The sequence below is a fragment of the Athene noctua genome, chromosome 5 (assembly GCF_965140245.1).
Source record: "Athene noctua chromosome 5, bAthNoc1.hap1.1, whole genome shotgun sequence".
NCBI classification, from domain to species: domain Eukaryota; kingdom Metazoa; phylum Chordata; class Aves; order Strigiformes; family Strigidae; genus Athene; species Athene noctua.
In genome coordinates this window covers 4,488,139-4,513,129 of record NC_134041.1, presented here as the reverse complement: position 1 = coordinate 4,513,129, position 24,991 = coordinate 4,488,139, and the positions used below count along the sequence as shown (strand labels likewise).

Sequence of the window (24,991 nt, the reverse complement as noted above, 5' to 3'; positions counted from 1 at the left end):
AAGTGCGTGAGAGGAGCTGAGTAAGTTACACCAGCTGACAGCATTGGTGTGGAATCATTCATTAAAGCCAGCTATGCATCTTTGTCAATTATTAACTTAATTGCCCAATGGCAAGGGTCTGTCAAGTTTTCTGAATTATAGTTATGAAAGAAACGTCACGTTTGGGGTTTTTCCCCATCAAATAAAGAAAATCTGCTAAAAAAGCAGAGGACACCTGGGAAAAAAACAACAGCCCACCCTTTCCAAAATATCTAAATCAATCTTCTCTCCCCAAAAGATGTTCAACATAACTGAAAAGACACCTGAACCTAATAAAAAAATTGCATTACTATTTTTAAATATTAACTTGATCAAGGGCACCCTACAGGTATTGTGATCATCTGATGGAGTAGCGGCTTATCGGTACTGTTGTGAAAGAGGCTTAAAACTTGCCAGACACTTGTGATAATGTGGAATTGCATAACTGCAGAATTAGATTGTGTAACACAGTATTGTCCAATTAGCAAGAAAAGCGTAGCATTTAAGCAGAAAGTCTAACACGCTAAAAATTATTTTAATTGATGGCCATATGTACTTCATAGGGTATTTAATCTTTGTCATGCTCTACGGTCCTTAAGAAAGGCTTGTTTTCTGTAAAGACATTCCCCAATTTAATGCAGCAAAATTAATAAGGAAACATGTTAAGGGCTTGGTTTTGTGCAGTGTTAACCATCCTGATCCTGATTTGACAAGGCATTGAAGCACATGCCTAATTTTCAGCCCTCAGGTAACACCTAACCTCTTACAGAGGGGTGGAGTGGGAGTCAGTAATATTGGAATAGAAATACACTGAGAACAAAAATAATGCCCCTGGCACTGCTGCTGAAGCACAGATAAGCTAAACAAAGCACTTTTCAAAGACTAATAACCGGATGGGATTTGTAGCATAAACAATGCTCCTTGTTAGTCACCAGTCCCCAGGGCATCTTCCTCACTTTGTTACAGATAAATTGGCAACAAATGAAATACTGTATGTGATTTCCTGCCCTGGATATGCATGCGTGCTCACATGCCAGTGTGATAGCTGTCATTTATTATTTATCCAAGTCTGTATACAAATCTACAGTGTGATTTAATTACTTATTAAAGGTGCCAGACTGACAGATGCAGAAGCTGGAGCCGTTTCTTTATCCAGAGAACTGTCACAGTGTAAGCAGTGGCATCCTCTCCAGGCTGTTCTAGTAAAATGCCTCACCCCGATGGGCTCCCCAAATATCTGAGCATAGTTCCTTCTCTCCCATCTTTTCCCAGCTACTCTGCTCAGCATGTTAAATTCATAAAGGCTGCTAACAAAGATGTCAGTTATTCCTGTGATTGTTAGACAGGAATGTTTATACACTGGAAAACTGGTTTGAACACATTAAATCTATTTTAGTTAGGTCACTCGAGCATTTGATTGGTACTAACTCAAAAAGGGATTTGAATGGTTTTAATACAGTGGTGAACCACCCTCTAACTAAATAATAGCAAAAAAGATTATACATGTTTAGTAAAGGTGAAATGAGCCCAGGAGATCTCCTCCTCCTTGCCAGGGGCCGTATGCATAGTGCTATGGCTCTTTTGCAGTCACTAAAGCCCCTACCAAACAAACAGGCTAGTCTTGGAAACTGGATGCTAACTTCTGCATTGTTTCAATAAGCAGGATTTTCATTCAATTTTTGATGTCACTCTAAACCTATTATTGCTCAGTTCAAAGCACTTCCCCCCACCCCCAGGCACAGCTAGGTGCGGGACAGCAGGAATCTGCAGTCCAGTCCCTAACAGGGAAACAGATTTTATGAGGCTAAACTCATTGAATTTGACCATACCTGCCTGCCAGAGAAAGACTGTTAAACAATAGCAAGGTTCCCTTCACATAGCACCAGAATATTTTGAAAAAGATAACAGACACAAGAAAATCTCCTAGACTTCTATGAATCTATATGTTCAATCCATAAAAACCTGATTGCCCAAGGCCAGCCATTCCTACTGCCTTGCTAACTTTTCTGGTCCCTGTACATGCCTGGAAGTTGCAATCCTGGATCTATTTTGTCTAATTGTAGGTTGGGCATTTCTGGTGCTAGATCTTTGGTTGAGGCCTTAGAGCACAACTACAGTGCAAGTAATAGTGTTTACTGATAAGCTTGTTACTCTGGCTTTGGAGTTTGAGCTGGCAGACACTTATGTGCCTGAGTTATTTTGCATAGTCCCATTAAAGCCAACAGGTCTGTTCATGCCAATCACTCCTATTATTGCATTATTAATTCCAAATTTTACAAATAAGTTTCCTCTTCTACTCCACAAAAGCCTACCTGACCAAAAATTTGGCCTAAGAAGTATGAAGATGGGATGGAGAAGTATGAAGATGTGATCTAACACTCCCTGGCAGTGTTGTGGGGCAGGGCCTATGGCATTTGACCCAAACCAGGGGGTTTTTGGCTGAGGTGGAGTTTTGCATTATGCACTCTCATTGTGTCCCAGCTGTTACCTAATTCCACTGTGGGATGTAAGAGGGGTGGCTGCTGGCTACACAGGCAGGCTTCACAGCACTGCTGAAGTGAGGAGCTAAGCGATGGGACCGCTGTGAACCTGGCTCCTACACAAGAGCAAAACATGTTGGACCAGCTGTCAGGGGAGAGCATCAGAAAAGCAAGAGAGAAATCTCTTTAAATGGAAATATAGGTCAATGGCTAGTAAAATCAGACAATCGTAACTTGTATCTTAAAAAGGGATCCAAGTGGAAAATGTAATTATGCTAGAAATGCCAATAAAAATAATTGTAACCTCCCTGGCACTGCTTAGAGAAAGCAATCTGTTAAAAAGAGTCCCAGCCCCTCTGCTGTAGGAGTTGGCTTTCACTTTTTGGAATATGCTGCATCAAGAGGACCTTAAAATATGAAAGAAAATGTGTTGAAAATTTTTAGGCAAATTGAAGCTTATTTTCAATGGGAAAAAAAAGAAAAATGACATTGATAAAAAAATGATGGGAAAACTGAACTCGATTTTGACAGGTGCATGCTAACTTGCTTATTTAATATATAAATGTTGTGGTGAGTATCAGAACAATTCATCTCATGCTTTACATACCTTAGCTATCCCACTCTGTTTAGCTGTGGCTGGGTTTTAGACATTTCTGTGCTATTTAAAAGCAAGTGATAGCTAAGACATTTTCACCTAGGGTTTCTGTTGTTGAACTCAGACTTTTCAACTAGACAATACTATTTAAATACTCCATTTAAAAACATGTCTTTTAGTATTTTTTCCCACCAACTTACAGATGTTGAAAAAGGAATAGTCTAAAAACTTAGCTGTTAATTTTCCACTTAAAAATAATGAATAAGTGTTTAACATTTTATTTAGTGAATCTTCTACACTGATGATAATGTTTCTGAATAATAAGATAATGGTGTATAATAGGTACAATGGTACAAAGTTTTGAAAATTAATTTGTGTTTAGAGAGATTAGAGCTGTTACCAGAATTAGTTTCTCTGTGCAAGACCACCTACCAGTTCCCTGGCACAGATCAATCTAAAAGGACTATTTCTTTTTGGAAATTAATATTGTGATTTCCCTGATCCTGAAAAAACCACGCTTGTGACTTTACTCATGGCATAATCCCAGACTGTGGTGAAAACTGGAGGTGTTTAGTGCACAATATTAAATGAGTGCAAGGATATTCTCAGGATTGGAATCACAAACCAAATGGTCTCGCTGGGACACAAAACCACCTGTCAAACCGGTGCCTTAGAAGTCACAGCATTGCTCTGCCTTTTCAATGCACCCGTGAAAACAGGATTTAAAAGTTTGAATGTGGATTTGTTTGTGACAGATACGTCTCTCTCATAGTTCATATCCCAGTATTGAATTTTTTGTGCAGGCACAAATTGTGAAATGGTATCTGAGAAATTTAATACATGTGAACTTGTAAAGCCAGGAGCTGCCACCATGACAGTGCAAACAGTTCCGTGATGTCAGTTCACGTCAATGAGCTAATACTGGAATTGCCAAAGTCCATTTTCACTTGTGACCTTGTTCACTGAAAAAAAAGATAAGAGTACTAAAATAGAAGTGCAGATATCTGTGAGAAGGTAAACAAAAAACCAGAAATAGAAAAGCATAGATATGAGACGGACAAATGTTAGGGAAACAACTGAGGCAGTGAGAGAGCACACTAGGAGAGAAGGTTACAGTGACAAAGTGAGGGCTTGCTGAGGAATAAAGATGTTGTAGTGTAAATATTTTATCCTGTTTGAGTCCCTGTTCCTAAAAGTTCCCAATTCTGAGAGGTTTCCCTGAGGTAATCGAGGCAGATCATTCCTTAAAGCTGTTAACTATTTATTGTCCTGCTGTATGAAGCCAAAAGGTACAATTTCAAAGATCTGGTCACACTCTTTTTACAAATGTAGGTAGTTAGTTTTCCACCTCTGTCCAGCTTTGTTTCCAGTATAGCTTTTTATGGAATTTAACAAGATATTATGACTTCTGGGCCTCTGGCATTATTTCCTTCTTTTCTCTACCCCCTCCTTTATAAAGCAGAGATAATCCATCACTCTCTCCATTCATCTTTTCTCATCCCTTAAGGAGTGACCAGCCAAGGCAGTCCTCATATAGTCTATCTTGGCTTTTGCTTTTTAACCCTGCAGAGTGAATTTCCTTTCCCCAGGTGAATTTAGAGACAGTGGACTGGTCAGAAACACTCATATATATATAATTTAAAAAGAAGCCACATCTCTGCAGAGCCTGGGGCTCTGAAGAGTGCTAGGGCAAGTAAATTAATTGCTTCAAACCAAGCGCAAGCAGCCTCTCTGTCCAGTCATCTCCTTTCCCCTTCTCCTCTTTCTCTAATAAAAGATTAAAAAGTGTCTACGGGGATCCTACCAGGTTTTGTTTATTTATCTTACACATGAGATTAACAATAGAGTTCTATTGTAATTTACTATTCTCTGTAATAAAACGTGACCTGCATAGCTCATGTTAGCAATATTGTTAAAGTAACATCTGTTTCAGTTTATCAATGCTTACTTCACTGACACAGGATAAACCTTAATTGATATTTGTAAAAGTACTTGCTATTTTTTTCTGAAATTACTCTAATAGTCTAAATATTGTTATTCAGTGTAACAGGTGTAGATGCATTTGTACTTTATATACAGACTCACTGTATCACATGGGCTAAGAGAACTATACCTGAAAGTCTGTAGCCAAGGACCCCAGAAATTACTCCAGTCAAAATTTAATTCATTGTAAAACAGACTAGGAATGCCAGTTCAAGCCTTCATGGTTTTGATGTGATAGCTATTACCACCAATAAGTCTGTGGGGATCAAAGACAAGGTTCCTTGAATTAAGATGTACTAAGAAAAGTGTAAAGAAAAGCATAAATGGCTCAGGAATTCCAGGAATCCCACTGGCTTAAATAGTCTTCTATTAAAAACAAGTGTTCTCATAGTTGAGTGACTTCCAAGAAGGGCCTCAAGTAATGAAAGTATTTCCATCTAATGTGACAATACTTGAAAGATGTTTATTCCATGTGAAAATATTTCCACCTTTCAGAAAAGCCTGAATACCAGACTCCGTCAATGAATATAATCTTATGCAAGGTATTAATTTTCAGAATTAAGATATAAAACATCCAGAATTCCTACTATTTTGATAACTAATAGATTGTAATGACTTTCATCTCCTAGAAGAGCCAGACAAAATATTTCAGAGTATTTTACCAAATAGATACTTCAGTTACATAGTGAAAAATTCTACATTCACCATCATGACATTGCTCCTATTTCCCCCAGGGCATAACTGACCTGGAAAGTACCTTAGCGCATCTTCAGAGAAAAAGCATTGGGATCTGCTTCAAACACAGCACAGTGTTTCAGAGAAAAAGCAACGAGATCGCCTTCAAACACAGCACAGAACAGGAGTCAGGCTTGTTGGCTAACTGTGCAATACAACCATAGCCTATATATCTTTCTCCTCCCCTTACCTAGATCACCAGTAGTGGTACCTCCTGCCCTCACCAGAAATCATACAAGAGCACAGACAGAAGCACTATGAAACAGCCAGCTGCCCCATCAGGACTCTCTTTTTTTACTATTTGCAGTTTTATTCTGTCTTTCCATCTCCTTGAGCTGTTTTTCTCAGATAGCAGTATGGAGGTAAGGCAGTATCATGTGCTCAAACAGCATCTTTTCAGATTCTGGGGAAGTTTTCTCTGTACCTCAAGCACTCCCTGCTCTGGGAGTTATTACTCTTGCAAAATGCAATTCATGTCAAAATTGGAAAGCAATAATGAAATAAGCCATTCCACCCTGTTTTTACACCCGAATGGAGTAAGCAGGGAATGGGTATGACTCTTAGAGCTGACACAGGTCTCTCGGGTGACTTTCCAAGGAGCCGTCAGGCCCCGGGCGTACAACACTAATCACAAGACAGTGCTGACTGCCAGCGACCTGCTGGTTTTGGAAGCCTGGTCCCTCTTTTGTGCAATCAGGAAACACAGACCTCCATGAGACCAGCAAGGTACTGATAATCTTCAGCCTGTCAAATAACGCAAGTTCACATTACACTCATGATGTGGATTTTTTTCTTCATAATTTTATGATGTTTAGGTGTTCAGTTATGCTGAATAATCTTTATTTGATTATAATAACATCTAAATTGGCCACATTTGGAGAATAAACAGATAGCCAATGCCTTTTTCATGGAAGTATAATAACTTCCAGTAGACACAGAGCTTGATTCGAAGGGGAGTGTCTGTGTCAGGAAGATAGATTATGACAGGACGTGAAGGGACATGTGGCCCAGGGAATACAGCAGGTATCAAATCAGTTTGTACTGTGTAACAGTTAACTGCACTTAGTTTGGCAGTCGGTTAGTTTCTAGTTTCTGCATCTGAAAAATACAAATACACCTTGGCACCACATCCTGAGGTTTATTTGATGCTTCTAAAGCTTCTGAAAGGTGATCAGGAAGTACAGATTTCCATAAACCGTATCAGTCAGGCCACTAAATAGGACTGAAAAGCTGAGGATCATTTTTCATCTCCTGTATTCTAATGGCAAGAAATGTGCAAGTTACATAACTAACCACCAAGTGTCACTGTTTGGTATTTTTACATTCTGACATCTTTGTTCCCAAATTCTTAGAAAATCCCTTTTAGATGCAGTCCTGTAAATGAGGATTTTCCAACAATAAGAAGAATATTTTTAAACTACAAGAGACATGTATGTCTGCCACACAAGGTATGGGAAAACTCAAGTGTCTGGATATGCAGCTTTCTTGAGCAAGCTACCAAGTAATGCCTGACCTAAGTATTTTTCATATTACTGGATATAATAATGCAAGTCCCACTGAAAATAAAAACCCCAACCAATTTAGGAATCGGATTTTATTTTTAAGCCTAGCATTTTAAATTATTCTAGCAAATACCATTCTTTCTTGTTAAGAAAGGTAGACAACCCTTACTGAGAGATGCTTTGTCAAGAATGCAAAGGATGCACTACCAAAAAGAGTGAACACATTTTAAATAAATTCCTATTGTGAGAATTTTACCTGAGTTTAAAATGTAGTAACAGCAGACATTAGACATGAGGAGACTGAACCACAGCCCTGGTGTGAGTGCCAGGCTAGTCTTCCCTGTTTCTAGAATGTTAATGTAGGTCATGATCTTTGATTGGCACAAAATCAGAATTTGCTGACAGACATATATGTGAGCTGCAGCTCATGGAGAAATTTCCAACCGGGCTTAAACCCCAAAAACCCAAACCACCTTACTCTATATAAACTTACATAGCTTCCCTTCCTTACTACTTCTGCCCCACATCTGAACTCTAAGCACATCTTGCCAGTGCTGTGGCGTTCCTGACGTGCTCCTGTGCAGCTGCAATTTGAAAGAGGTAAAATAGCTGCACAGATTTCCGTATGTATGTGTTTTTTATTTCTCTGTAGAATTCAGTATGCTGTAAGTGTCATGTTCCTCAGAAAGAGCCTTGCTGTGTGCTAATACTGGTTTAACCGGGTGAGCACTCAGTCATTCTGACGTGGATGAAGCAGCCAGGCACGCATGGTTGAGCCAATCTCTTCTGACATAATCCCAGATTACCAAACCTCTGCCGCCTGCCTCGTCTTTCAAACAAGTGCCTCTCCCACAGGTCTCAACCAAGCTCCCAGCACTGTCGACACTCTGTAACACCTTTCCAGCATAGTCAGCCCTTATGAAGAATAATTTCTAGATGCTTTTGAATGAGGAGCAACCCCAAAACAGGGGTACTAGCCCTCTAGTGGAAAACTGTTCTCTGTAGTATTTTTCGCATGTATGGAAGATGACCTCACTGAAACAGAGTATGCTATCAGGGCCCTGAGTGCACAAATAGACCTTAATGGCCTCACTTGGTGCCTTCATCCACACCCTCTACCCATGGGCCACTCTATTTAAGCTCAGCCCTAGGCCTTCAGCTGAGTCACAGTCATGCCTGTGCCTGGCCGTGGACTCCACTGATGTGGACTGTGACATGTGGAGTGAATTCCCAGCTTGATGTCAGAACTGTCTGGTCACTCTGCAGCTGCCCAGTGATCATGGGACTGTGCCTGACCCTGGTCACCCTCGCTGGGCCTGACGCTGACTGGTGGGGTGCCTTCTGGGCTTTACTTTGTACTTGCCTCATCGCCATCAACTTGCCTGATCATCTGAACTCACGGTCAAACATGCCTGGACCTGCCTTGCTCGGACACTGTGGGATGGGGTCCTGGCTAGTGATGTCTCTGTCCTGCTGGCCACGTTCTTGCTCTTGGCTCTATGCTTCCTGGAAAGCAGATGGCTTTTGCTGCTCCCTGGCTTACGTAGCACAAACCCAGGAAAAAAGGAGTTGCCTGTAGAAACTATAAAGAAAGAAAGTGTGTGAGAGGTTGAATCTGCAGAGAAACATCATATGCAATCAAGCTGTTGAAATGCAGAGTTACATGTTTCTGTGAAATGGGTTGTAGGAAACTTGGGAAAGGTTGGTAGGAAGTCACAGATGCTAGAAAGTGATACTTCCTGAGAAGGGAAAGGACATAAAATTATAGAAAGGAGAAACAGTAAGCAAATGAAGAGTGGTAAAAAAAAATATAACAAAAGCTAATAGAAATGATAAAAGAACAAAAATTTTAAATAATTAAAATGAACATGCTCAAGAGTACAAATCCCAGCACAGAACTCTGTGGGATTTTGCTGTAAAACCCTTTAATTCCTTATTCTATTTTTAATAAGGATTTATGATAATCTTCCATGGCAACCAATTCTCTTTAAGAACCTTTGGTGAAGGAAACAGTCAAAGGGGCTCCAGAAATCCAAGTCCGCTCTCAAGTCTTTATCAATTCTGGACAGCAGTACGAGGGGAAATAGTCATGTAAATACTGTCCACATCACCCACCACAGTTTTAACCTCTGTGAGTCAAAGTAGAATCAGTAACAGAAAATTAATGAATGTATCTTAAAGTAGAATAACCAAACAAGAGGAGAATACGATGCCTATAACAGCTATTATTCAAATTATTTGGTTGACTCTTAGGCTGACCTAAACACTGGTGTGTTTAATGCCATCCTGTGCATTCTAGTACTAACAGGCAATGTAAGAATCGTCATAAAACAGAATCATCTAACAAAAAATAACAGTTCAAATCCATTATTAAGAGGCTGTGGGAGGGAAAAGTTACTGAAGTTCTTGTGCTGAAACAGCAGAGGGACAGAGTAATTGCGTCGTCCTGGTGTAAGGTACTTCAGTTTTTCTCTGGAGTCTGAGGCAAGGAAGATCCTGAACCATACCCAAGATCTAATCAAATAAGTTCAGTTTTTCCTATGAAACAAATACAGTAGAGGAAAGCAAGTGAAAGAATTTTGGTGTGTTTTTTTCTGAAATAAAAAAAATAATCAAAGAAGCACTCCTACGCTTTAGGTATCACGTAGTGAAATATGTAAGATGAAAAGAATGTGCACGGTGTCTGTCTGGTGGTGTTGGACATGCTGTGCAGGCAGTCATTACGGGGCCGCCTGTGGAGGCTTGGCAACGAGCCCCACACACGGCCAGGTGGATGAAAGACTTGCTGGTGAGGAGCAGGTCAGCAGCTGCCCCTCGAGCTGTCAGGCCACCTTCATCCCCCCTTGATAGTGGCATGAAGACTGCCACCTGTCAGACACTGGGCTCTGGTGGGTTTTGTGCGTGCTAACAACAGCCTCTGTGGCTGAGAGAAAAAAATTACAATATAAATTAAAAGGAGGTAAAACTGCTGTAGGCCTTCACACTCCCACCTGCGCTGTTGGATGGGGGTGTGGTGCCCCATCTCTAGGAGAAGGGTTAAAACAGTTGCTCATCAGCCTCGTGCTTAAGCACTTTCCATCCTTCACATCCCCAAAAGAAGGAATCGGTGTTTTTCCCTCATTTAACGGTAGTGGTTTTTGGTAATTCTGTGACCTGTTCTGAAAGCAGCATTTATGTCTGGTACAGGTACACTGACCTACCTACACCTTAGGCGCAGGTAAGTCTGAACCATGCCCGCGACCTCCACGGCCAGTCCGGCCTACGGCAGCGGCTGAGCAGGCAACAGGCCGCCAGGGCGGGAAAAGGCCCCGGCCGCCATGTCAGGAGGGAGCGGCGCCCCCGGTGCGGGCTCGCGGCCGCGGAGGGAAGGCGGCAGCTGCACCCGCTGACTCCCGGGCCCACGCTCCACGCCGGGGCAGGTGACCCGCTCCCGCCCGGCCCACGCTCCGCGACGCGAAGGCCGCAGGGCGGGCCGCTGCGGGGAGCCGCCACCGCGCAGCACCTTCCCGCCTCTCACGAATGCCCCGCCGTGATTGGCGCGAACAGCTACACCTCCTCCCCTGCGATTGGTCGCACGCGCCGCCACTCCGGGCAGCGGCGGGCTTGGGCGGGAGCTGACGTGTCGGTCCTGGCCACGCCCCCCGTCCCTCAGTGGTGGTGGGCGCCTCTCGGCGCGGCGCGGGCTGTTCTCTGACGTCACCGCGCTCGGCGCTGCGGCGCCTTACGCAGCCGGCGGCGGGGAGGGGAGGCCGCCGCCATGGAGGCGAAGCCGGCGGATCTCCTGCTCTGTGACAGCCTCATCCTCTGGGTGAGTGGCGCGGGGGGTCCCTCCGGCCTGCGCGCCGCGCCGGCGCCTCCCTGCCTCCCTCCCTGCCCGCCGGTGGCGGGTCCTCGCTGCCCCTGAGGGGCCTCCGGAGGTGGCGGGGGGAGGATGAGGGACTTTTCCTGTCAGAGCCCCGGGGCGCGGCGGCGGGAGCGGTACGAGGGTGCCTGTTGGCCCCGCACCGCTGCTGCGGGGACGGGGGCCGCGGCCGCAGGCTGGGCAAGGCGGTGCTCGGCGCCCCTCGGCTCTGGGGCAGGTGGGCGGCCTCCCCGCCCGGCCCTGGGGCGCTTGGCCGGTGCTCGGAGGGGCGGGAGAGCCGCCCGGGCGGCGAGTGGGCAGGAGCCGGAGGCGGTTCGGGCACCGGCGCGGCTGCAGTGATGGGGCCTGCACCATAAACAAGTGTTTTTACAAGCCGTAAAATGTTCTTGCGAACACCCTTGAAGTGTGGATGTGGTCGTCTGAATATCCTGTAGGCGCAAGTAGTGGTTCTCCAGCAGCGGCTTCAGTGTGGAGATCGCTCCGTAATTAATCCAAATTAATTGCATATATTTGTTACTGAGTTGACAGGAGCAGAAACCTCAGAACCTTTTATACCAGCTTTCAGTTGGTCAAACCATTTATTGCTCAGGCGCAGCACACCTAAATATGTGGTGTTGCTTGTGCAGGAAGCACGAATCATGGAATCATTTAGGTTGGAAAAGACCTTTTTAAGATCGTCAAGTCTAACCATATTTGTTCGGTTCATCAAGCTTGCTTTCTTTTTATCCCTTGTTCTTAAGTTTCTTTTGCTTCCTTGTCTGTCGTTCTGGTCTTGCTGATGCAATGTTTTTGGTCAAAGTGAGCTGTACTAAATAGAATTTTTGCATGAAATCTTGGCAGAGGAGGCCACAGTTACCTGGTGTGAAGGGTTTCTCTAGAAATAGCAGGTGTTTTGCCTGTGTGAAGTGTAAATCAGGGGAAGAAGGGAGTGTTTTAGATTGTGGAGATCTAGGAATGAAGCTGCCAACAGCGATAGCAACAGCTACCAGAGTAAGTGTTCCTTTTACTTTCTGTAAATGACAGTACAGAACTTTTAATGAAAGTGCAATATTAACTGAAAAACAACTTCGTTTCTTTTCCTCCCTCCATTTTCCTTCTAGTGACCTTGTATCCTTGCAGTGTTTTGTTGGTCTTTAGAATTTCAGTTGTCTTAGGCTTATCCCTCTGCAGTTGGATTTCATCATTTAATCTATGCATACTTTTCTTTTTTCCTTTTGGCTCTAACTTTGTATTTTCTTTTCAGTAGTCAGGTAGCAATAAATCCATCATGATTACAAAATAAATCAATACATTTCTGAACTCTGTCTCAAAATACTGTCAAGCAGTGCTGAAGTCTCTTCCAATTTTTACAATTCCTGTTTAAAATATTTTAAGCTTAGTGCTCATTTTCAGTATCCTCACAGTGTATAGCTGTAATTACATCATGAATTTTGAAGGGAATGCTGAATGAGCTTTTAACTAGCCTTAAACTGAGCGAGCCTCGTGTACTGTCGTTAATGTAAATGAACATCCAACTCTGGTCAGGTTTTCTATACAGCACTCAGCAGATGCATTGCCAGATGCGTGTTTAGATTTAACTATTTCTCAGACCTAGTTTGCAACTTAGTAGAAACTGATTGTTAACACTAAAATATGTTTCAGACATCGTTTCAGCTTGAACTTCAGCCTGAATAATTAAAAAAAAGTGATCTGGGGAGGGGAGAATGAAGTGCTGTGTGTATCAAGAGAAATGGGTTCTGTAATTCTTTGGTTCTAAAGGTTTCTCAGTTTATTTACTCATAGCAAAGAGAGTCTCATGATTTTCTGTGTTCTGCTGCCAGATCTTATAGGGTTTTTATTTGTTTTGTTTTTGTTTTTTAATTTTAGCAAATTCTACATTAGAAAACATGCATTGTCCAGAACAGAAAGAGGAAATTCAAATTAAAATGTTATCTATTGGTTCTGCAACCCAGGCGTCATTGAATTTAAAGTTTTGAAGATGTTACAGGAAAAACATAATGGAGTTAGATTAAATTATAGGGGAAATGTCTATGAGCTTCCAAGGCAAAATGACTTGAGTAATATCTGTTAAGATTGAACTCACAAGTCTGCTGCAGAAACAATTTTCTAAGTCGGAAAGACAAACTTGTGTTTGTGTATGTGAAGTAAACCTCAGTATTTTCCACCTCTGGGTAGGAGTGGAGTGATAACAGTAGCAGCAGTAGGTTTAGCAATGTAGTAGCATCTTCTGTGTTGGTGCCACTACAGTAGGTTGGGTTTTTAGTGGAGAAAAGGTTAGTTTAATGTTTTTTAGTACTGGACCGCTCTGAAGCTGCTTCTGTCTTTGTCTCCAAACTAGAGACTAGATGTATGATGACACCTTAAACAGCGTTTTCCATGATAGATGTACCCCTGTCTGGCACTGCCAGCACTGGTGATAGTAACTCTGTCCAGTAGCTGAATTATTAGTATTCTGGGATTAAGAATGGGAATGTTTGTTGTTACTTTAAAATCTCTTTGACTATGTGTAACTTCTGTCCCTAGTGTGTATAATCTGGGTATAAAATAGAGACCTTCAACCCTACATCACCTGGATGGAACTGAGGGCATACCTTCCCAAGCGTGGCATAGGTTGATTTCTACTCGTTTGTGTGAACACTCTTGTTTCATCTACACCTGTTTGATAGTAGAGCCTTCAACAAATCGAGAGAAAAGGCATTAAGTGTTACATACTACCAAATTAAATTCTCAGATGTGTAGTGTGAACACAATAGCTGTATGAGAAAAATACTGGCTTCTCTTCTAGCAGCAAGTGGCAGGGTGCATTTAAGCTAGATTCATGAAATGGTGTGCAGCATGTCCTTGAAACTATATTTAGTAAAACTAATCACACTTGGGGGAAAAAAAAAAACCTACTGCTACAGTCTTGAAGTCTATGGCTGCTTCTACCAACCTTTTCCCCGTGCCTCCTACTTTCATGGGTTTTGCAAGTACAGTAAAAATCTGTTTTGAGGAAATGATTGGGTTGGCATGGGATTTGGAGAACCCATAATTAATACTTCTACTCTCATATTATTTCTAGGCACTTACGTAACTTTTAAATACATGGAGAAACGAAGACTCTCAGTCCTGCTTTTTGCTTAATTTTAATTAGCTGTTTCTATTCTGGGAGATACTGGCATACATAAAGCAATGTTGCCTGTCACAGCGTTTTCTAAGGCTTTGTTTACCTGTTCTGACAGGCTTGGGCGAAATGGTAGTACCTGTACTTAGAAAATTCTTTGGCTATATCCAAATGGCAGCATCATGATATTCTGCCATAAAACTCTGAATTCTGGCATGCTCAGTCTTAGCTCGTAAGCTTATGTGCCTGTTCTTGCCTTGCATTAAGGCTGCTGTAGTATTATAAACCAGTGCTGTCAATCACAGCTGCTTCGGTTTGTGGTGTTCTGCTTAATCTTTTATGTAACCTACCAGGGATTACTGACTTCCCGCTTGCCGTAATACAGGATTTAAAAAAAACACTCTTTAAATTGAAAAACAAATTAAAAAAAAAAAACCTGTTCTGCATATTTTTTTCTTCTTGGCTTGATTACTCTCTTTTTTGAAGCAAGCAAACAAATATACAGAGTATATGGTCACTATAGAGTGGATGACAACTGCCTCAGGTTCTCACAGCTTGAACCTGTCCTTTTCCAACACTGGTCCAAATAGCTCTGCTTCCCCAACACACTTGACAAGGTCATTCATCTCTGAAGAAGCTTGTGTTTCACGGGATGTTTGGGAGAGCCCTGTCACAGACAGACAGGTAATTTAGGGGATTGTAAATGGAGTTAAGTTTAAGAAGTCAATTTTCACAGCGGACAGAGATTATAAGGATCTAGTCTTGCTTCCATTATGTTCCACATATACATCTTTTAATAGTATTAACAGGGAACTTTCTCCTTTCTGTTTTATTCATCATCATAAAGAAGGCTGAACTTAAAAGAATTGCTGATGAGCTCTTGTTTTCCTGAGTAACTATGTAATGGACTGATGTGTGGAAACAGCTCTCTTGCCTGGAATTGTTAGCTCTGAGCTGATTGGTTTTTGGGGAATAAAATGTTGCAATCATAATAGCTAATTCTGTCAAATTGTTAGGTATAAGCTTGGGCTAGTTTTAAAAAAATACACAATGTTCAAAGCAGAGAAATGTGGTGTACTAAAAGGCACGGACTCCCCCAGATGATGGATAAGGAGAAACGTTTATAACATTGAGGTAATCCCATCCTACAGATCTTAAATGTAGGAAAACCAAAAGAGTAAGAGGAAAAAAAAAGAGATTCTCATGGGAAGTATGGAAGAGCTTGTGTGTGAGAATTGGCTGTATAGATGAGGGCTGTTGTCCTGGGAAAGACGTAGTAGGGGAAGATGGGTATGGTTGAGGTCAGTACAGACTTCAGCTCCCGGAAAAGGCAACTGGAGGAAGAGTCTGGTCACCATCTGCTCAAGAAGTGGGGGAGATGAGGTGAAGTAGCAGGTGCCAAACTCTGACCAGAGAGGATACCTTGTGGAATGTCTGGATGCTGACTTTGTGGCTGCAAGGGGTGCCTCAGCCCCATTCATGGAAGAAAACTTCATGGAGGAGTGTTAAATAGAAACATGCTGTTTGTGCTCCAGGGGTTCTCCAAGACATGAACTCCTGGAGCCTGATGAAGCATTTTGCAGAGTTCGCAAAATTTTTATAGGCTGTGGAGTGATCTGAGAACCTCGGTACCTGGGTGTTTTAAGGCTTTATATGTGAAGCAGGCAGAATTTAGCAGGACAGCAGAAGAGCTGCCTATGGATGTATAATAAACCAGTATTATACATCAGGTTGGTGATGGGGTTCTTATGTATAGAGCTGTCAGCTGGGTGTCTGTGGCAGTGCTCTGTAGGGATGTAAACATGTTGAAGGTATTCATGTCATTTGAGTTGCTTTCAGAGAAGCTAGCTGCAAAACACTTGAGCTCTTAGATTATTATTATTTTTCTTTAGAATGGGAGTTCCATCTTGTTTGTGTAGCCCTGCTACAAAGGGACTGTATTTGTACTTGTGCCTGGAAGCACCAGTTAGAATCTGGAAAGATTGCAAATTCATATAGAATAGATCAGGCAACTTATTGTAAAATGCTTCCATCTATAATCTGGTTTTGTAATAGAGGAGAGTGAAAACTGGGTCCTTGTTGCTTAATCTTTAGAAATATTTAGATGGAGTAAAACTGCATCCAGCTCTGTGTTTAAACACTTGGTTGTATGATGCTTGAAAAATATGTGTATATATATTAAATAGAAATACCAGCAATAATAGATGAATAAAATATGATTACCAGGGAAACATGTATAACTTCAGGTTATAGTAAAGTTTCTTGGGTTTATAGCTGCATTTTGAAGTTGCATTTTTAAATAGGGCCATCTTTAGAGTAGTTGTGGAATTCCTGAATTGCAAGGAAATAGGTTGCCAGCTCACAGGACTTTAAATGGTTCAGTCTCCTTCAGCTACCTTCATATCTGTAATGTGTGCAGTAAGTCTCAGACAACTGTGTTTTCCAATGTTTTTGTATAATTTTCTCCCTTCCATTCTTAACCCCCAAATAATTTCAGGGGTCTCTGCTGGCATTATGACTTCTATTACTAAATGCTTGTAGTAAAAGACCAGATTTTTTTTTTTTCGCCTTGTTCTGATGCCATTTTGTGTTTAGATAGTTAATGTGTCCAGAACTAAGCACTGCAACGTAATTTGAGGGATGGTTAAATATGACTTTAGTTTCCCAAGTTCGTATTCCATAATCTGATTTAAAATAGAAGGACTAGCATGAAAAAGCAAAGTGTGGTAATACTAACTTTTCAAGCTACTAGTCATAATCAGTAGTCACAAGTATTGAGATAATTGGGTTGGCTTAAAGTCATAGTTCAAAAACAATTTCATCTGCCTCAAGTTGAAAGACATCTTGCTATATGCTGTACGTTGACGAGGAAAAGGAAAATGGTAACTGATTTCATGTCATCCTGTCTATCGAGCGAGAAACACAATGTTTTTTCCCTGTTTTAGTTGCAGACGTTCAATACCGCTGCACCTTGCAGAGATGTTCAGGACTTGACTAATGGGGTTGCCATGGCACAGGTACTTCACCAAATGTAAGTTGATGCTTAAGTTTAAAGAAGAGGTGTTTAATTTCTTAATGGTTTTGTTTGACATGCATAGTTGCTTTTAAAGTAGACAGAAACTTAGAGTGGACAGTTTATAGGTGAAGATAAATATGCTTTTGTATTGTTTCGGGAATGATATAGTTGAAGAATAATGTGATAGAATGGAGAAGGTGATGAAGAGATACTCTAACACTGCAGTATTAAATTCATACTTAAGGGTAACTGGACAAGAGTGATATTATTTCGTTTCCTATCACCACTATTTCCATGGATATCCATGCTCCAGGCAGTATGTTCTCTTTGGAATGAGGAACTGAAGGTTCAGCAGGCATGTCTTTATGCTCTCTTCCCCTTGGGATTGCTCAACTGATTTAGATTTAAGTTCTAGGATATAATGATAATTTACCATTTGCGTGGAAAAAAGGAATTGTGAAATTTCAGTGTCAGTTTTATTATTAGAAAATAACAGTTTGCTAATCAAAAGCAAAATCATTCCTGTTGTATTGGTGTGATGCCAGATGGTACTGGATCAAGTGACACACTAGTTTTAAAATTTACTGTTACTTCAGAGGGTTGTAACATGAGTCTTTTATTGAGAGAGTATCATGCTACAAGTATCACTGCAACTGTATTGTTGGCTCAGGCAATAAAGGAGAAGTCTTAATTGCTGTCTGCTCCTTAAACTGTGTTTTTGATTACTAAGAAATTACTTAAACACTACTACCACCACCCCAAAAAAACCCTGAAACCAAAATAATTTATTTATCCTTATCTGTGCTGGCAAAATGAATATACTTCTGCCCAGAGGAACCAAAGACATACAAAAACTATGACATTCCAGTAGTTTAAAATGTTTTGTTTTTCTTTATAGGTGCCTTTGACAAATTGTAGCAAATTTTGGAAAAAGCAAACGTACAAGAGTAGGTACCCAACTTAATGTCAGCAGTAGTCCAAAGAGGATGTTTCTTTACATCATTATGATCTCTTGGGCAGGTATAAGAAGTCAGCATGACAAAGGCCTCCACGTCCTTGTGTTCCTAGCTGTAGCTAGCTCAAGGATGTACAGAAATTTTTGCTGTCCTTGAAGGTGGTGTCTTAATGCAGCCAGCAGGATGGAAATTTCCTGCAGCATAGGTCTAACTTGCAGTCTCTATGAATTCGTGCCTCATTAGACACTGTACTCAAACATCTGATGATATAATGCTGGGAATCTGGTATCTTATTTATTGAAGTCTGATATTGAATAATTTAATTTTGTTTCAGAGACGTTGCTTGGTTTGATGCATCTTGGCTAAATCGCATTAAAGATGATGTTGGTGACAACTGGAGAATAAAGGTATTGAAAACCGAAGTTAGTGAAGGTTTGTGGGGTTGGATATCATGTCTGTCCTGAGAGTATCTAGCAGTCCATAAACTACAGAATAAAGCTCACGGGGAGCAGGGGGATTTTCTGTTGTGATGTTTCTCTTCCCCTGTCATTATGGGGTTCTCTCGTAGAGCTGCTATGTAAACATCTTTTTATAAATTGTTAATTTCATCAAAATTATGAATTTTATTAAAATCGTCTAACCTTATCTTTCATGTACAATTAGTCCAGTAATCTGAAGAAGATACTGCAAGGAATTATGGACTACTATCATGAGGTATGGAAAAAGCATCAATTTTTTGTTGTTCTAATCATTAAACATTACGATTATTGTCTTCCTTTACCTAGCTTTTTTTTTTCTTGGCAAAGTATTTTAAGGACTCCTTTGGCAGACAGTATGTGATAATTATCTGGTTAAGTGGGAGGTCTGAGCGAATATAAAATTAATTTGAGCAGATGTATTTTAGATCAGACTTTTGGAGTATAGTCTAGAAACCAAGTCTCTGTCATTGCCCAGGTGAATGTCATCAGGACTGAGGTGCAGAATCCGGTTGACTTTTGTGTGTGCCTTCATATTTGCTCTTGTCTAGTGAAGTTTTAATCCTTTGGTACCCAACTGAACCGATTCAGCAAGCCTAGTCTAGATTTTACGATACTTGCTTGGAAGCTGGGAGATAAATTACGGATCCTCCTGGACATAGTGAGGATTATAGTTCTCATGCAGAATGAGTACAGTAGCCATAAAAGGGTGCTGTAGTTTGAGTACAGAAAAAAAAAATTGCTGAATTTTGTGTGGAGCTTGATTACAGTTAGGTCATGGGTATGGTATAGAAAAGCTTGCCAGATTATCTTGTGGCTTCCTGGTCTCACCTGGGCTTAGTTACGATATTGAGTGCCAAGCCCTTCTATGTTGCCAAGACTGAGGCTTTCTGGCAAGCCCAGAGGTAGAACTTCTTTAGGCTTATGAGCAGCTTTTTTTGAAGGAATGGGGAGCAACTGGATTTGGAAGAATTTGTAATTCCTTTTTTTATTATGTTGGTAGAATAAATTAATTCTCTCATATTTGAGGTCTAGCCCAAGAACTTTTAACTTACTGCTGTTGCTTTTTCTTGCGTAAGTGGTCAGTTAACTAAACCCCCAGTTAATAGACTTCTAAAGCTTGTGGTTTTGCCAGAACAAGTTTATAGAGCTCTTACTGAAGTGCATAACTTCACCGCACTAAATAATTGCTAGGTGTTTTGCATATATTTTTTTAATGCTGCCTACTTCAGGTTAAATTTAAGCCCATTCAGAGTAAAATCTGAGGTGCCAAGTATGGTAAAAGTCATTGGCTAGCAGTGGATTGAGTACCCCTTCCCCCAAACACCCCTCCACGCTGAGGGATGGAGACAGACATTTGGGACGGTCTTTGCTGGTGCAAGAGAGGCCCTGTGGGTAAAGCCCTGTAACAAATGAGGAAAGAACATCTGTTTTATCTAGGCCTCTTCAGATTTCCTAATCCTATACTGGTATCTATGTACTCCTAAATGGATATTTTTAGTGTTTAGCTCCAAATTTAAAGTTTAAAATCTTTCTCTCCCATAAGTTTTACAGCAGCAAGCTTTTTAGTAGACTGTTTTCTCTGAATGGCTTACTGAGTCCAGATTTCTTACATGATACCAGGTTTTCATGTTGTACAAAAGTAGGAGTTTACTTTCTCTCCTTTCTTTTCAGTTCTTGGGTCAGCAGATTTCAGAAGAGCTTATTCCAGACTTAAACCGGATATCTGAGAACTCGGATCCCACTGAACTGGGCAGGCTTCTACAGCTTATTTTAGGTTGTGCAGTCAATTGTGAAAGGAAACAAGGTATGCACTGCCTTAATCTGTTCAACAAACAGCAGACTGCCTCAGGTGATTGTTAAGGTGGAAGAAATGCAGAAACTTTTCTTTTTTATGTATCAGAAAGTCTGTATTGTTAATGTGTTGCACGCCTATGCTGAAACTGGAGTTCACTTAAAAGCAGAAAATCTATGGGAAACTTCTGTGAATAAAACTCAGATGTTGCTCATGGTAGGTTTAAAAAAAGTAGTCTGAAGTGTGTGTGGATTATTCATACTTGTTAAAATATGTACAAGACCTAAACTGTGCTACTCAAATGCAAATCAAGCAAATTATATTAAAAACTTACGGTTTTTGTTTGACTGCAGAGGCTCAAGACTGCATTAGTTGAGTTTTCTCTCCCCTTACCAGAGCTAATGCTCGATGGTCTGATGGCTAAGGAATCCTCAGCAGGATTTGGTTAGTAGAATAGGTGTGATTCTTAAGTAGTCTGAAATGCATCCGATTGTTTGGGAAGTAAGCCATTGGGTTGCACAGGGTATGAAGATGCTAGCAATTACTTTTTTTCCATTAAATTTTATTTATTAACTCAGTTGCAAGCTTGATAACTCTTTGGAAAAGCTTATGTATATACACACATAGATGTATATATGAAAAAAGAACCATATGATTACAGATGTCTTTAAATCTTCTTTCACTATTACACATACTATAAATTTGTTCACTTGAGAGCTTACAGTCTTTTATAATTATCTACCATATTACTGGATAATAATGTTAGTTAACGGTAGTCCTCTGTATAAAACGAGTGCTACCTGTTTGGAAGAACCTCTGTAGGGAATAGTTTCTTTTGGATCTTTCTGCAAATGGTATGTCATGTTACTTAAGCCAGTAAGATGACTATTGTCATAAGTCACTACAAATTCTTTTTTGCAGAACACATACAAAATATCATGACCCTTGAAGAGTCTGTTCAGCATGTTGTCATGACTGCCATTCAAGAGGTAAGTGATAATTCATGGCCTAATGCTGTCAGCTGAAGTCCGAATAGCCTTTTTTTTTTTTTTTTTAATCCTTGTGAATTCTTTCATCCAAACAAAGGTCAGGAAAGAGCGTAAGTACTTCTCTAAATTATCTGAGACGATCAAGACCAACAGGCCCCAAATCCCAAACAAGGAGTTTTGATTTTAGTCTTGTATGCCCAAACATACAGTTTGTGGAGACAATAAATGCTTAAGATTTCCTGTTTCACACAAGAAATGTATCTAGTTGCCAACCAGCTGTTATACTGGAGTCAGGTTCTGAAATTTCTGTCCCAATGTTGTAGTCTTGGATCCAAAGTTAAGCTGATTGTGAGGCTGTGTTGTTCTGACAGACCATTCCAGCATGTGATCTACAAACTCCCAGCTGCATCTCTTCTATTATTGTCATGATGTGCTCCCCTTGCTATCTTAATCTGGTTTTAGTTGGATCATCTTGGTGATCCAGCTCACAGCATACCTCCAGAGTCACACGTATCTGTGAGCTTCAGGACTGTGAAGCAGAGTGTAGGGAGAGATGCAAAGACTAAGTGCTGACTTAGAAGTAATTGCACCCTCATCAAGGTAATAGTGGAGTAGGTAGGAGGCTTTAAAACTTAGATTTTAATTGCCTGTATCATCTCTAAAGCTGTAAGTGTCCTGTTGGGAGAAATAAATCCATAAACCTATTGTTTGTTGTATTCTGACTAATCAAACCTTCTTTCTGAGAAGGTCTAGAAATAATACTGTAATTCCTGAGTCAGAAGTAAAGCCCTTGAATTATTGACAAATACACTGTGTACATCTTTTTACTGGAGATCAGTGAGAGCTATGTTCATGTTCCTGTTGTTTACTTAATGGCAATTAATGTGACACAGAGAAGTGTTATAAATATTAAATTAATTGAGTGAAATCCTATCCTCTGGTTCACTCCATTTTAAATTGTCTATGGGGTAGCAATAACTTCAACAGATCAGATTCATCCCATAAGATGTTATTGCTAACTTGGTTAATTTGGGGAGGGGGGAGGTAAAAAAAAGTCATCTTACTCTGGATTTCTTCAAATCCTTTACCAGCCGTGAGCTGTTTTTTTTAATTATTATTAATCTGTTTTGATACATTGAAGGCATGCGAGGACGTGGTGGAAAATACAACTAGTACTCAGTGGACAGTGAATCTGCAGATATTTAACCTGTAATTTAAGCTTCTTTTCCTGTGGTTTCTTTCTGTAGCTCATGAGCAAGGAAATACCAGGTCCTTCCACAAGCGATGCATCAAGTGAAATGGAACAGCAGGTAACTGCCTGATATTTCTCGCTGTTGTGGTTCAAGCCTGAAAAATAAGTTGGTATCTTGTCATCCCTCAAATGAAGAGGAGGGCTGCTCTTCCTTTCCAATTCTAAAAGTTAAAAAAAAATAACCTCAACAATCAATTGCGCTTCTGTCTGCACAAACTGCTCGGTCTGTTTTCCACTCAGAGCTGATCTGATTAAAACAGAGTGGTTCACAAAGGGCAGAGCAGCATACTGATGTAATCAGAGGGTATACAATAAAGTAATGCTGTTTTTCAGTGCTAATTAAATGAAAAGTTATGTGCTATTTTATAGCCTCTTAAAAAAATATGCAGTGACTGCTCTGTCATCTTCCTGGATGGGGTAAAACTGGCCGTGCAAACCTAGATTGCAAGATGAGCTAGGGGTACATCAAGGCTCAGCCATGTCAGGCTAAACAGTTCAGGTTATTTTTAAGGGGTCATGAAATTCGTGATAACCTGAGCACTACAAGGTGTTGCAGTAAAATGAAGTTGTCTTTAAAAGTAGCTGCCCATAAAGGAGCATCAGTGTTCTGAGATGAAGGGCGTTTGATTTAACAGGCAGGGATTCTGAAATTGTGACAACACAAATGTTCCTGTGTTTGGTTTTGTTATGCTTTTAGCCTAAGTTGTTGTGTTGAATTTGGATGTTGCTCTGACTTTCAATAATTATTACATGTGGTAGTTATTTAAAATGCAGGTGAAATGAATACAGATCCTGATCTAACAGTGTGTATATATAGGTTTCTGTGTCAATGTGTGCACCTAACATCCTTCTTAAACAATTGATACAAGCAGTTGGAAGCTAGAACTGTGAGTACTTTGGATATGGGCTAGAATAATTGACTATCTTATTTCTTAAAAGCTTAAAAAAGCTTTGGAAGATCTTCAGGAAGCACTAGCAGAAAAAGAAGAGTTGGCACAAAGATGTCAAGAGCTAGATTTACAGGTAAGAAACAGCACATCACTTTTATTTCTTTAATACGTAGTGGTGCTGCTGTTAAGATGCAGAAATTCTGAAGGCCAAAGTGAATTTTATATTTATTTAAGTTTCTGTGAGAGTTCTTAGCTATTTTTGTGTGTGTGTGAAAGTAATCATACTGTACTCCAAAATGCAATCACTGAAAACAGTTTTCTGGTGGAAATGTAAGCTGAGGTCCTGTGCCAACTGTTAACTTGAACGTGGTTTGGTCTGCTAGCTTTGCTTACCCTTAGTAACAGGTAGCCATCAAAACAATGTTATGGCTTTAAAAATTTGCCCGTTTAATTCTTAGTCACTGCTTCCTCTAGTCTTTTGAGCTGTGTCCAAAAAATTCAGTTCATGTAATAATCAGTCATTAGATTTAATGACGCTTTTTTCAATAGGAGTTGATGAAAGGCTAAAATTTACCAACTTTCTCCTACAGAGTTGCAACATGAAGGATATTTCAGGAAATAAAAATAATGGAAACTTAATAGATCCTTGCTGACGTTTTCAAACCACACTGAAAATAGGCCTACTTTTGTTTTGAATGGGTATATAAGTTCATCAAGTCATTCTTTAGAAAAAGGAGAGGGGTCTTCATAACAATAAACAGGAACTTGCATTTCAATCAATTTTTTAAACAAAATCATAAATCCATTTGTTAGCCCTAGGTGTGATTCCTCTTGTATGGCACTATAATCTGAGAATAGGAGGAGGTTTGTCTGGTAAGGCAGTTCATCTCGGATTTGATTCTGTACAAAGAGAACATTTGGGTGGAATCTGTTTATAGGAGCCAGTGTGCTATACTGGCTGTGTCAGCCTCTGAGGAAAAAACAAAAAACTCCCACAAAACCAGAGGCCAGTTTTACATTTCTTGCAGGTAATGATGACTAAACAGGTAGAATACTTTAAATATATATATATAAAGTAGCTCATAGCTAATTGTCATGCCCAGGAAGCTGCTGTTAGAATTGAATTGATATTTAATTTCTTTTTTTCTTGAGGCAGTAGTAAGGCTTCCTAGTGAAAGCAAAGATTTAAAGATGCTTGTGAGCAGAATCTTCAGGAGAAAATGATTTCTTTTAAGTGGGCAAGAGGATTGATTTGACAGCTGAACTCACAGATTACAGTTAAACTTCAAAAAGTGTGTTCACCGTTCAAACGCTTCTAGGGGTGCTGGGATAACAATTT

The 24,991-nt window shown here is 40.4% G+C and overlaps 1 protein-coding gene across 1 annotated transcript in view; it reads left to right on the top strand.

Moving 5' to 3' along the window:
- The first annotated feature begins 10,976 nt into the window (after positions 1 to 10,976).
- HOOK1 (hook microtubule tethering protein 1) overlaps positions 10,977 to 24,991 on the top strand; it is a 28,617-nt gene continuing 14,602 nt past the window's right edge. Inside the window, exons 1-8 of the mRNA XM_074906103.1 lie at positions 10,977 to 11,121; positions 17,224 to 17,309; positions 18,585 to 18,657; positions 18,914 to 18,964; positions 20,401 to 20,533; positions 21,443 to 21,510; positions 22,758 to 22,820; positions 23,702 to 23,785. Coding sequence (XP_074762204.1) covers positions 11,071 to 11,121; positions 17,224 to 17,309; positions 18,585 to 18,657; positions 18,914 to 18,964; positions 20,401 to 20,533; positions 21,443 to 21,510; positions 22,758 to 22,820; positions 23,702 to 23,785 — 609 coding nt within the window. The 5' untranslated portion in view covers positions 10,977 to 11,070. The remainder of the gene's footprint in view (positions 11,122 to 17,223; positions 17,310 to 18,584; positions 18,658 to 18,913; positions 18,965 to 20,400; positions 20,534 to 21,442; positions 21,511 to 22,757; positions 22,821 to 23,701; positions 23,786 to 24,991) is intronic.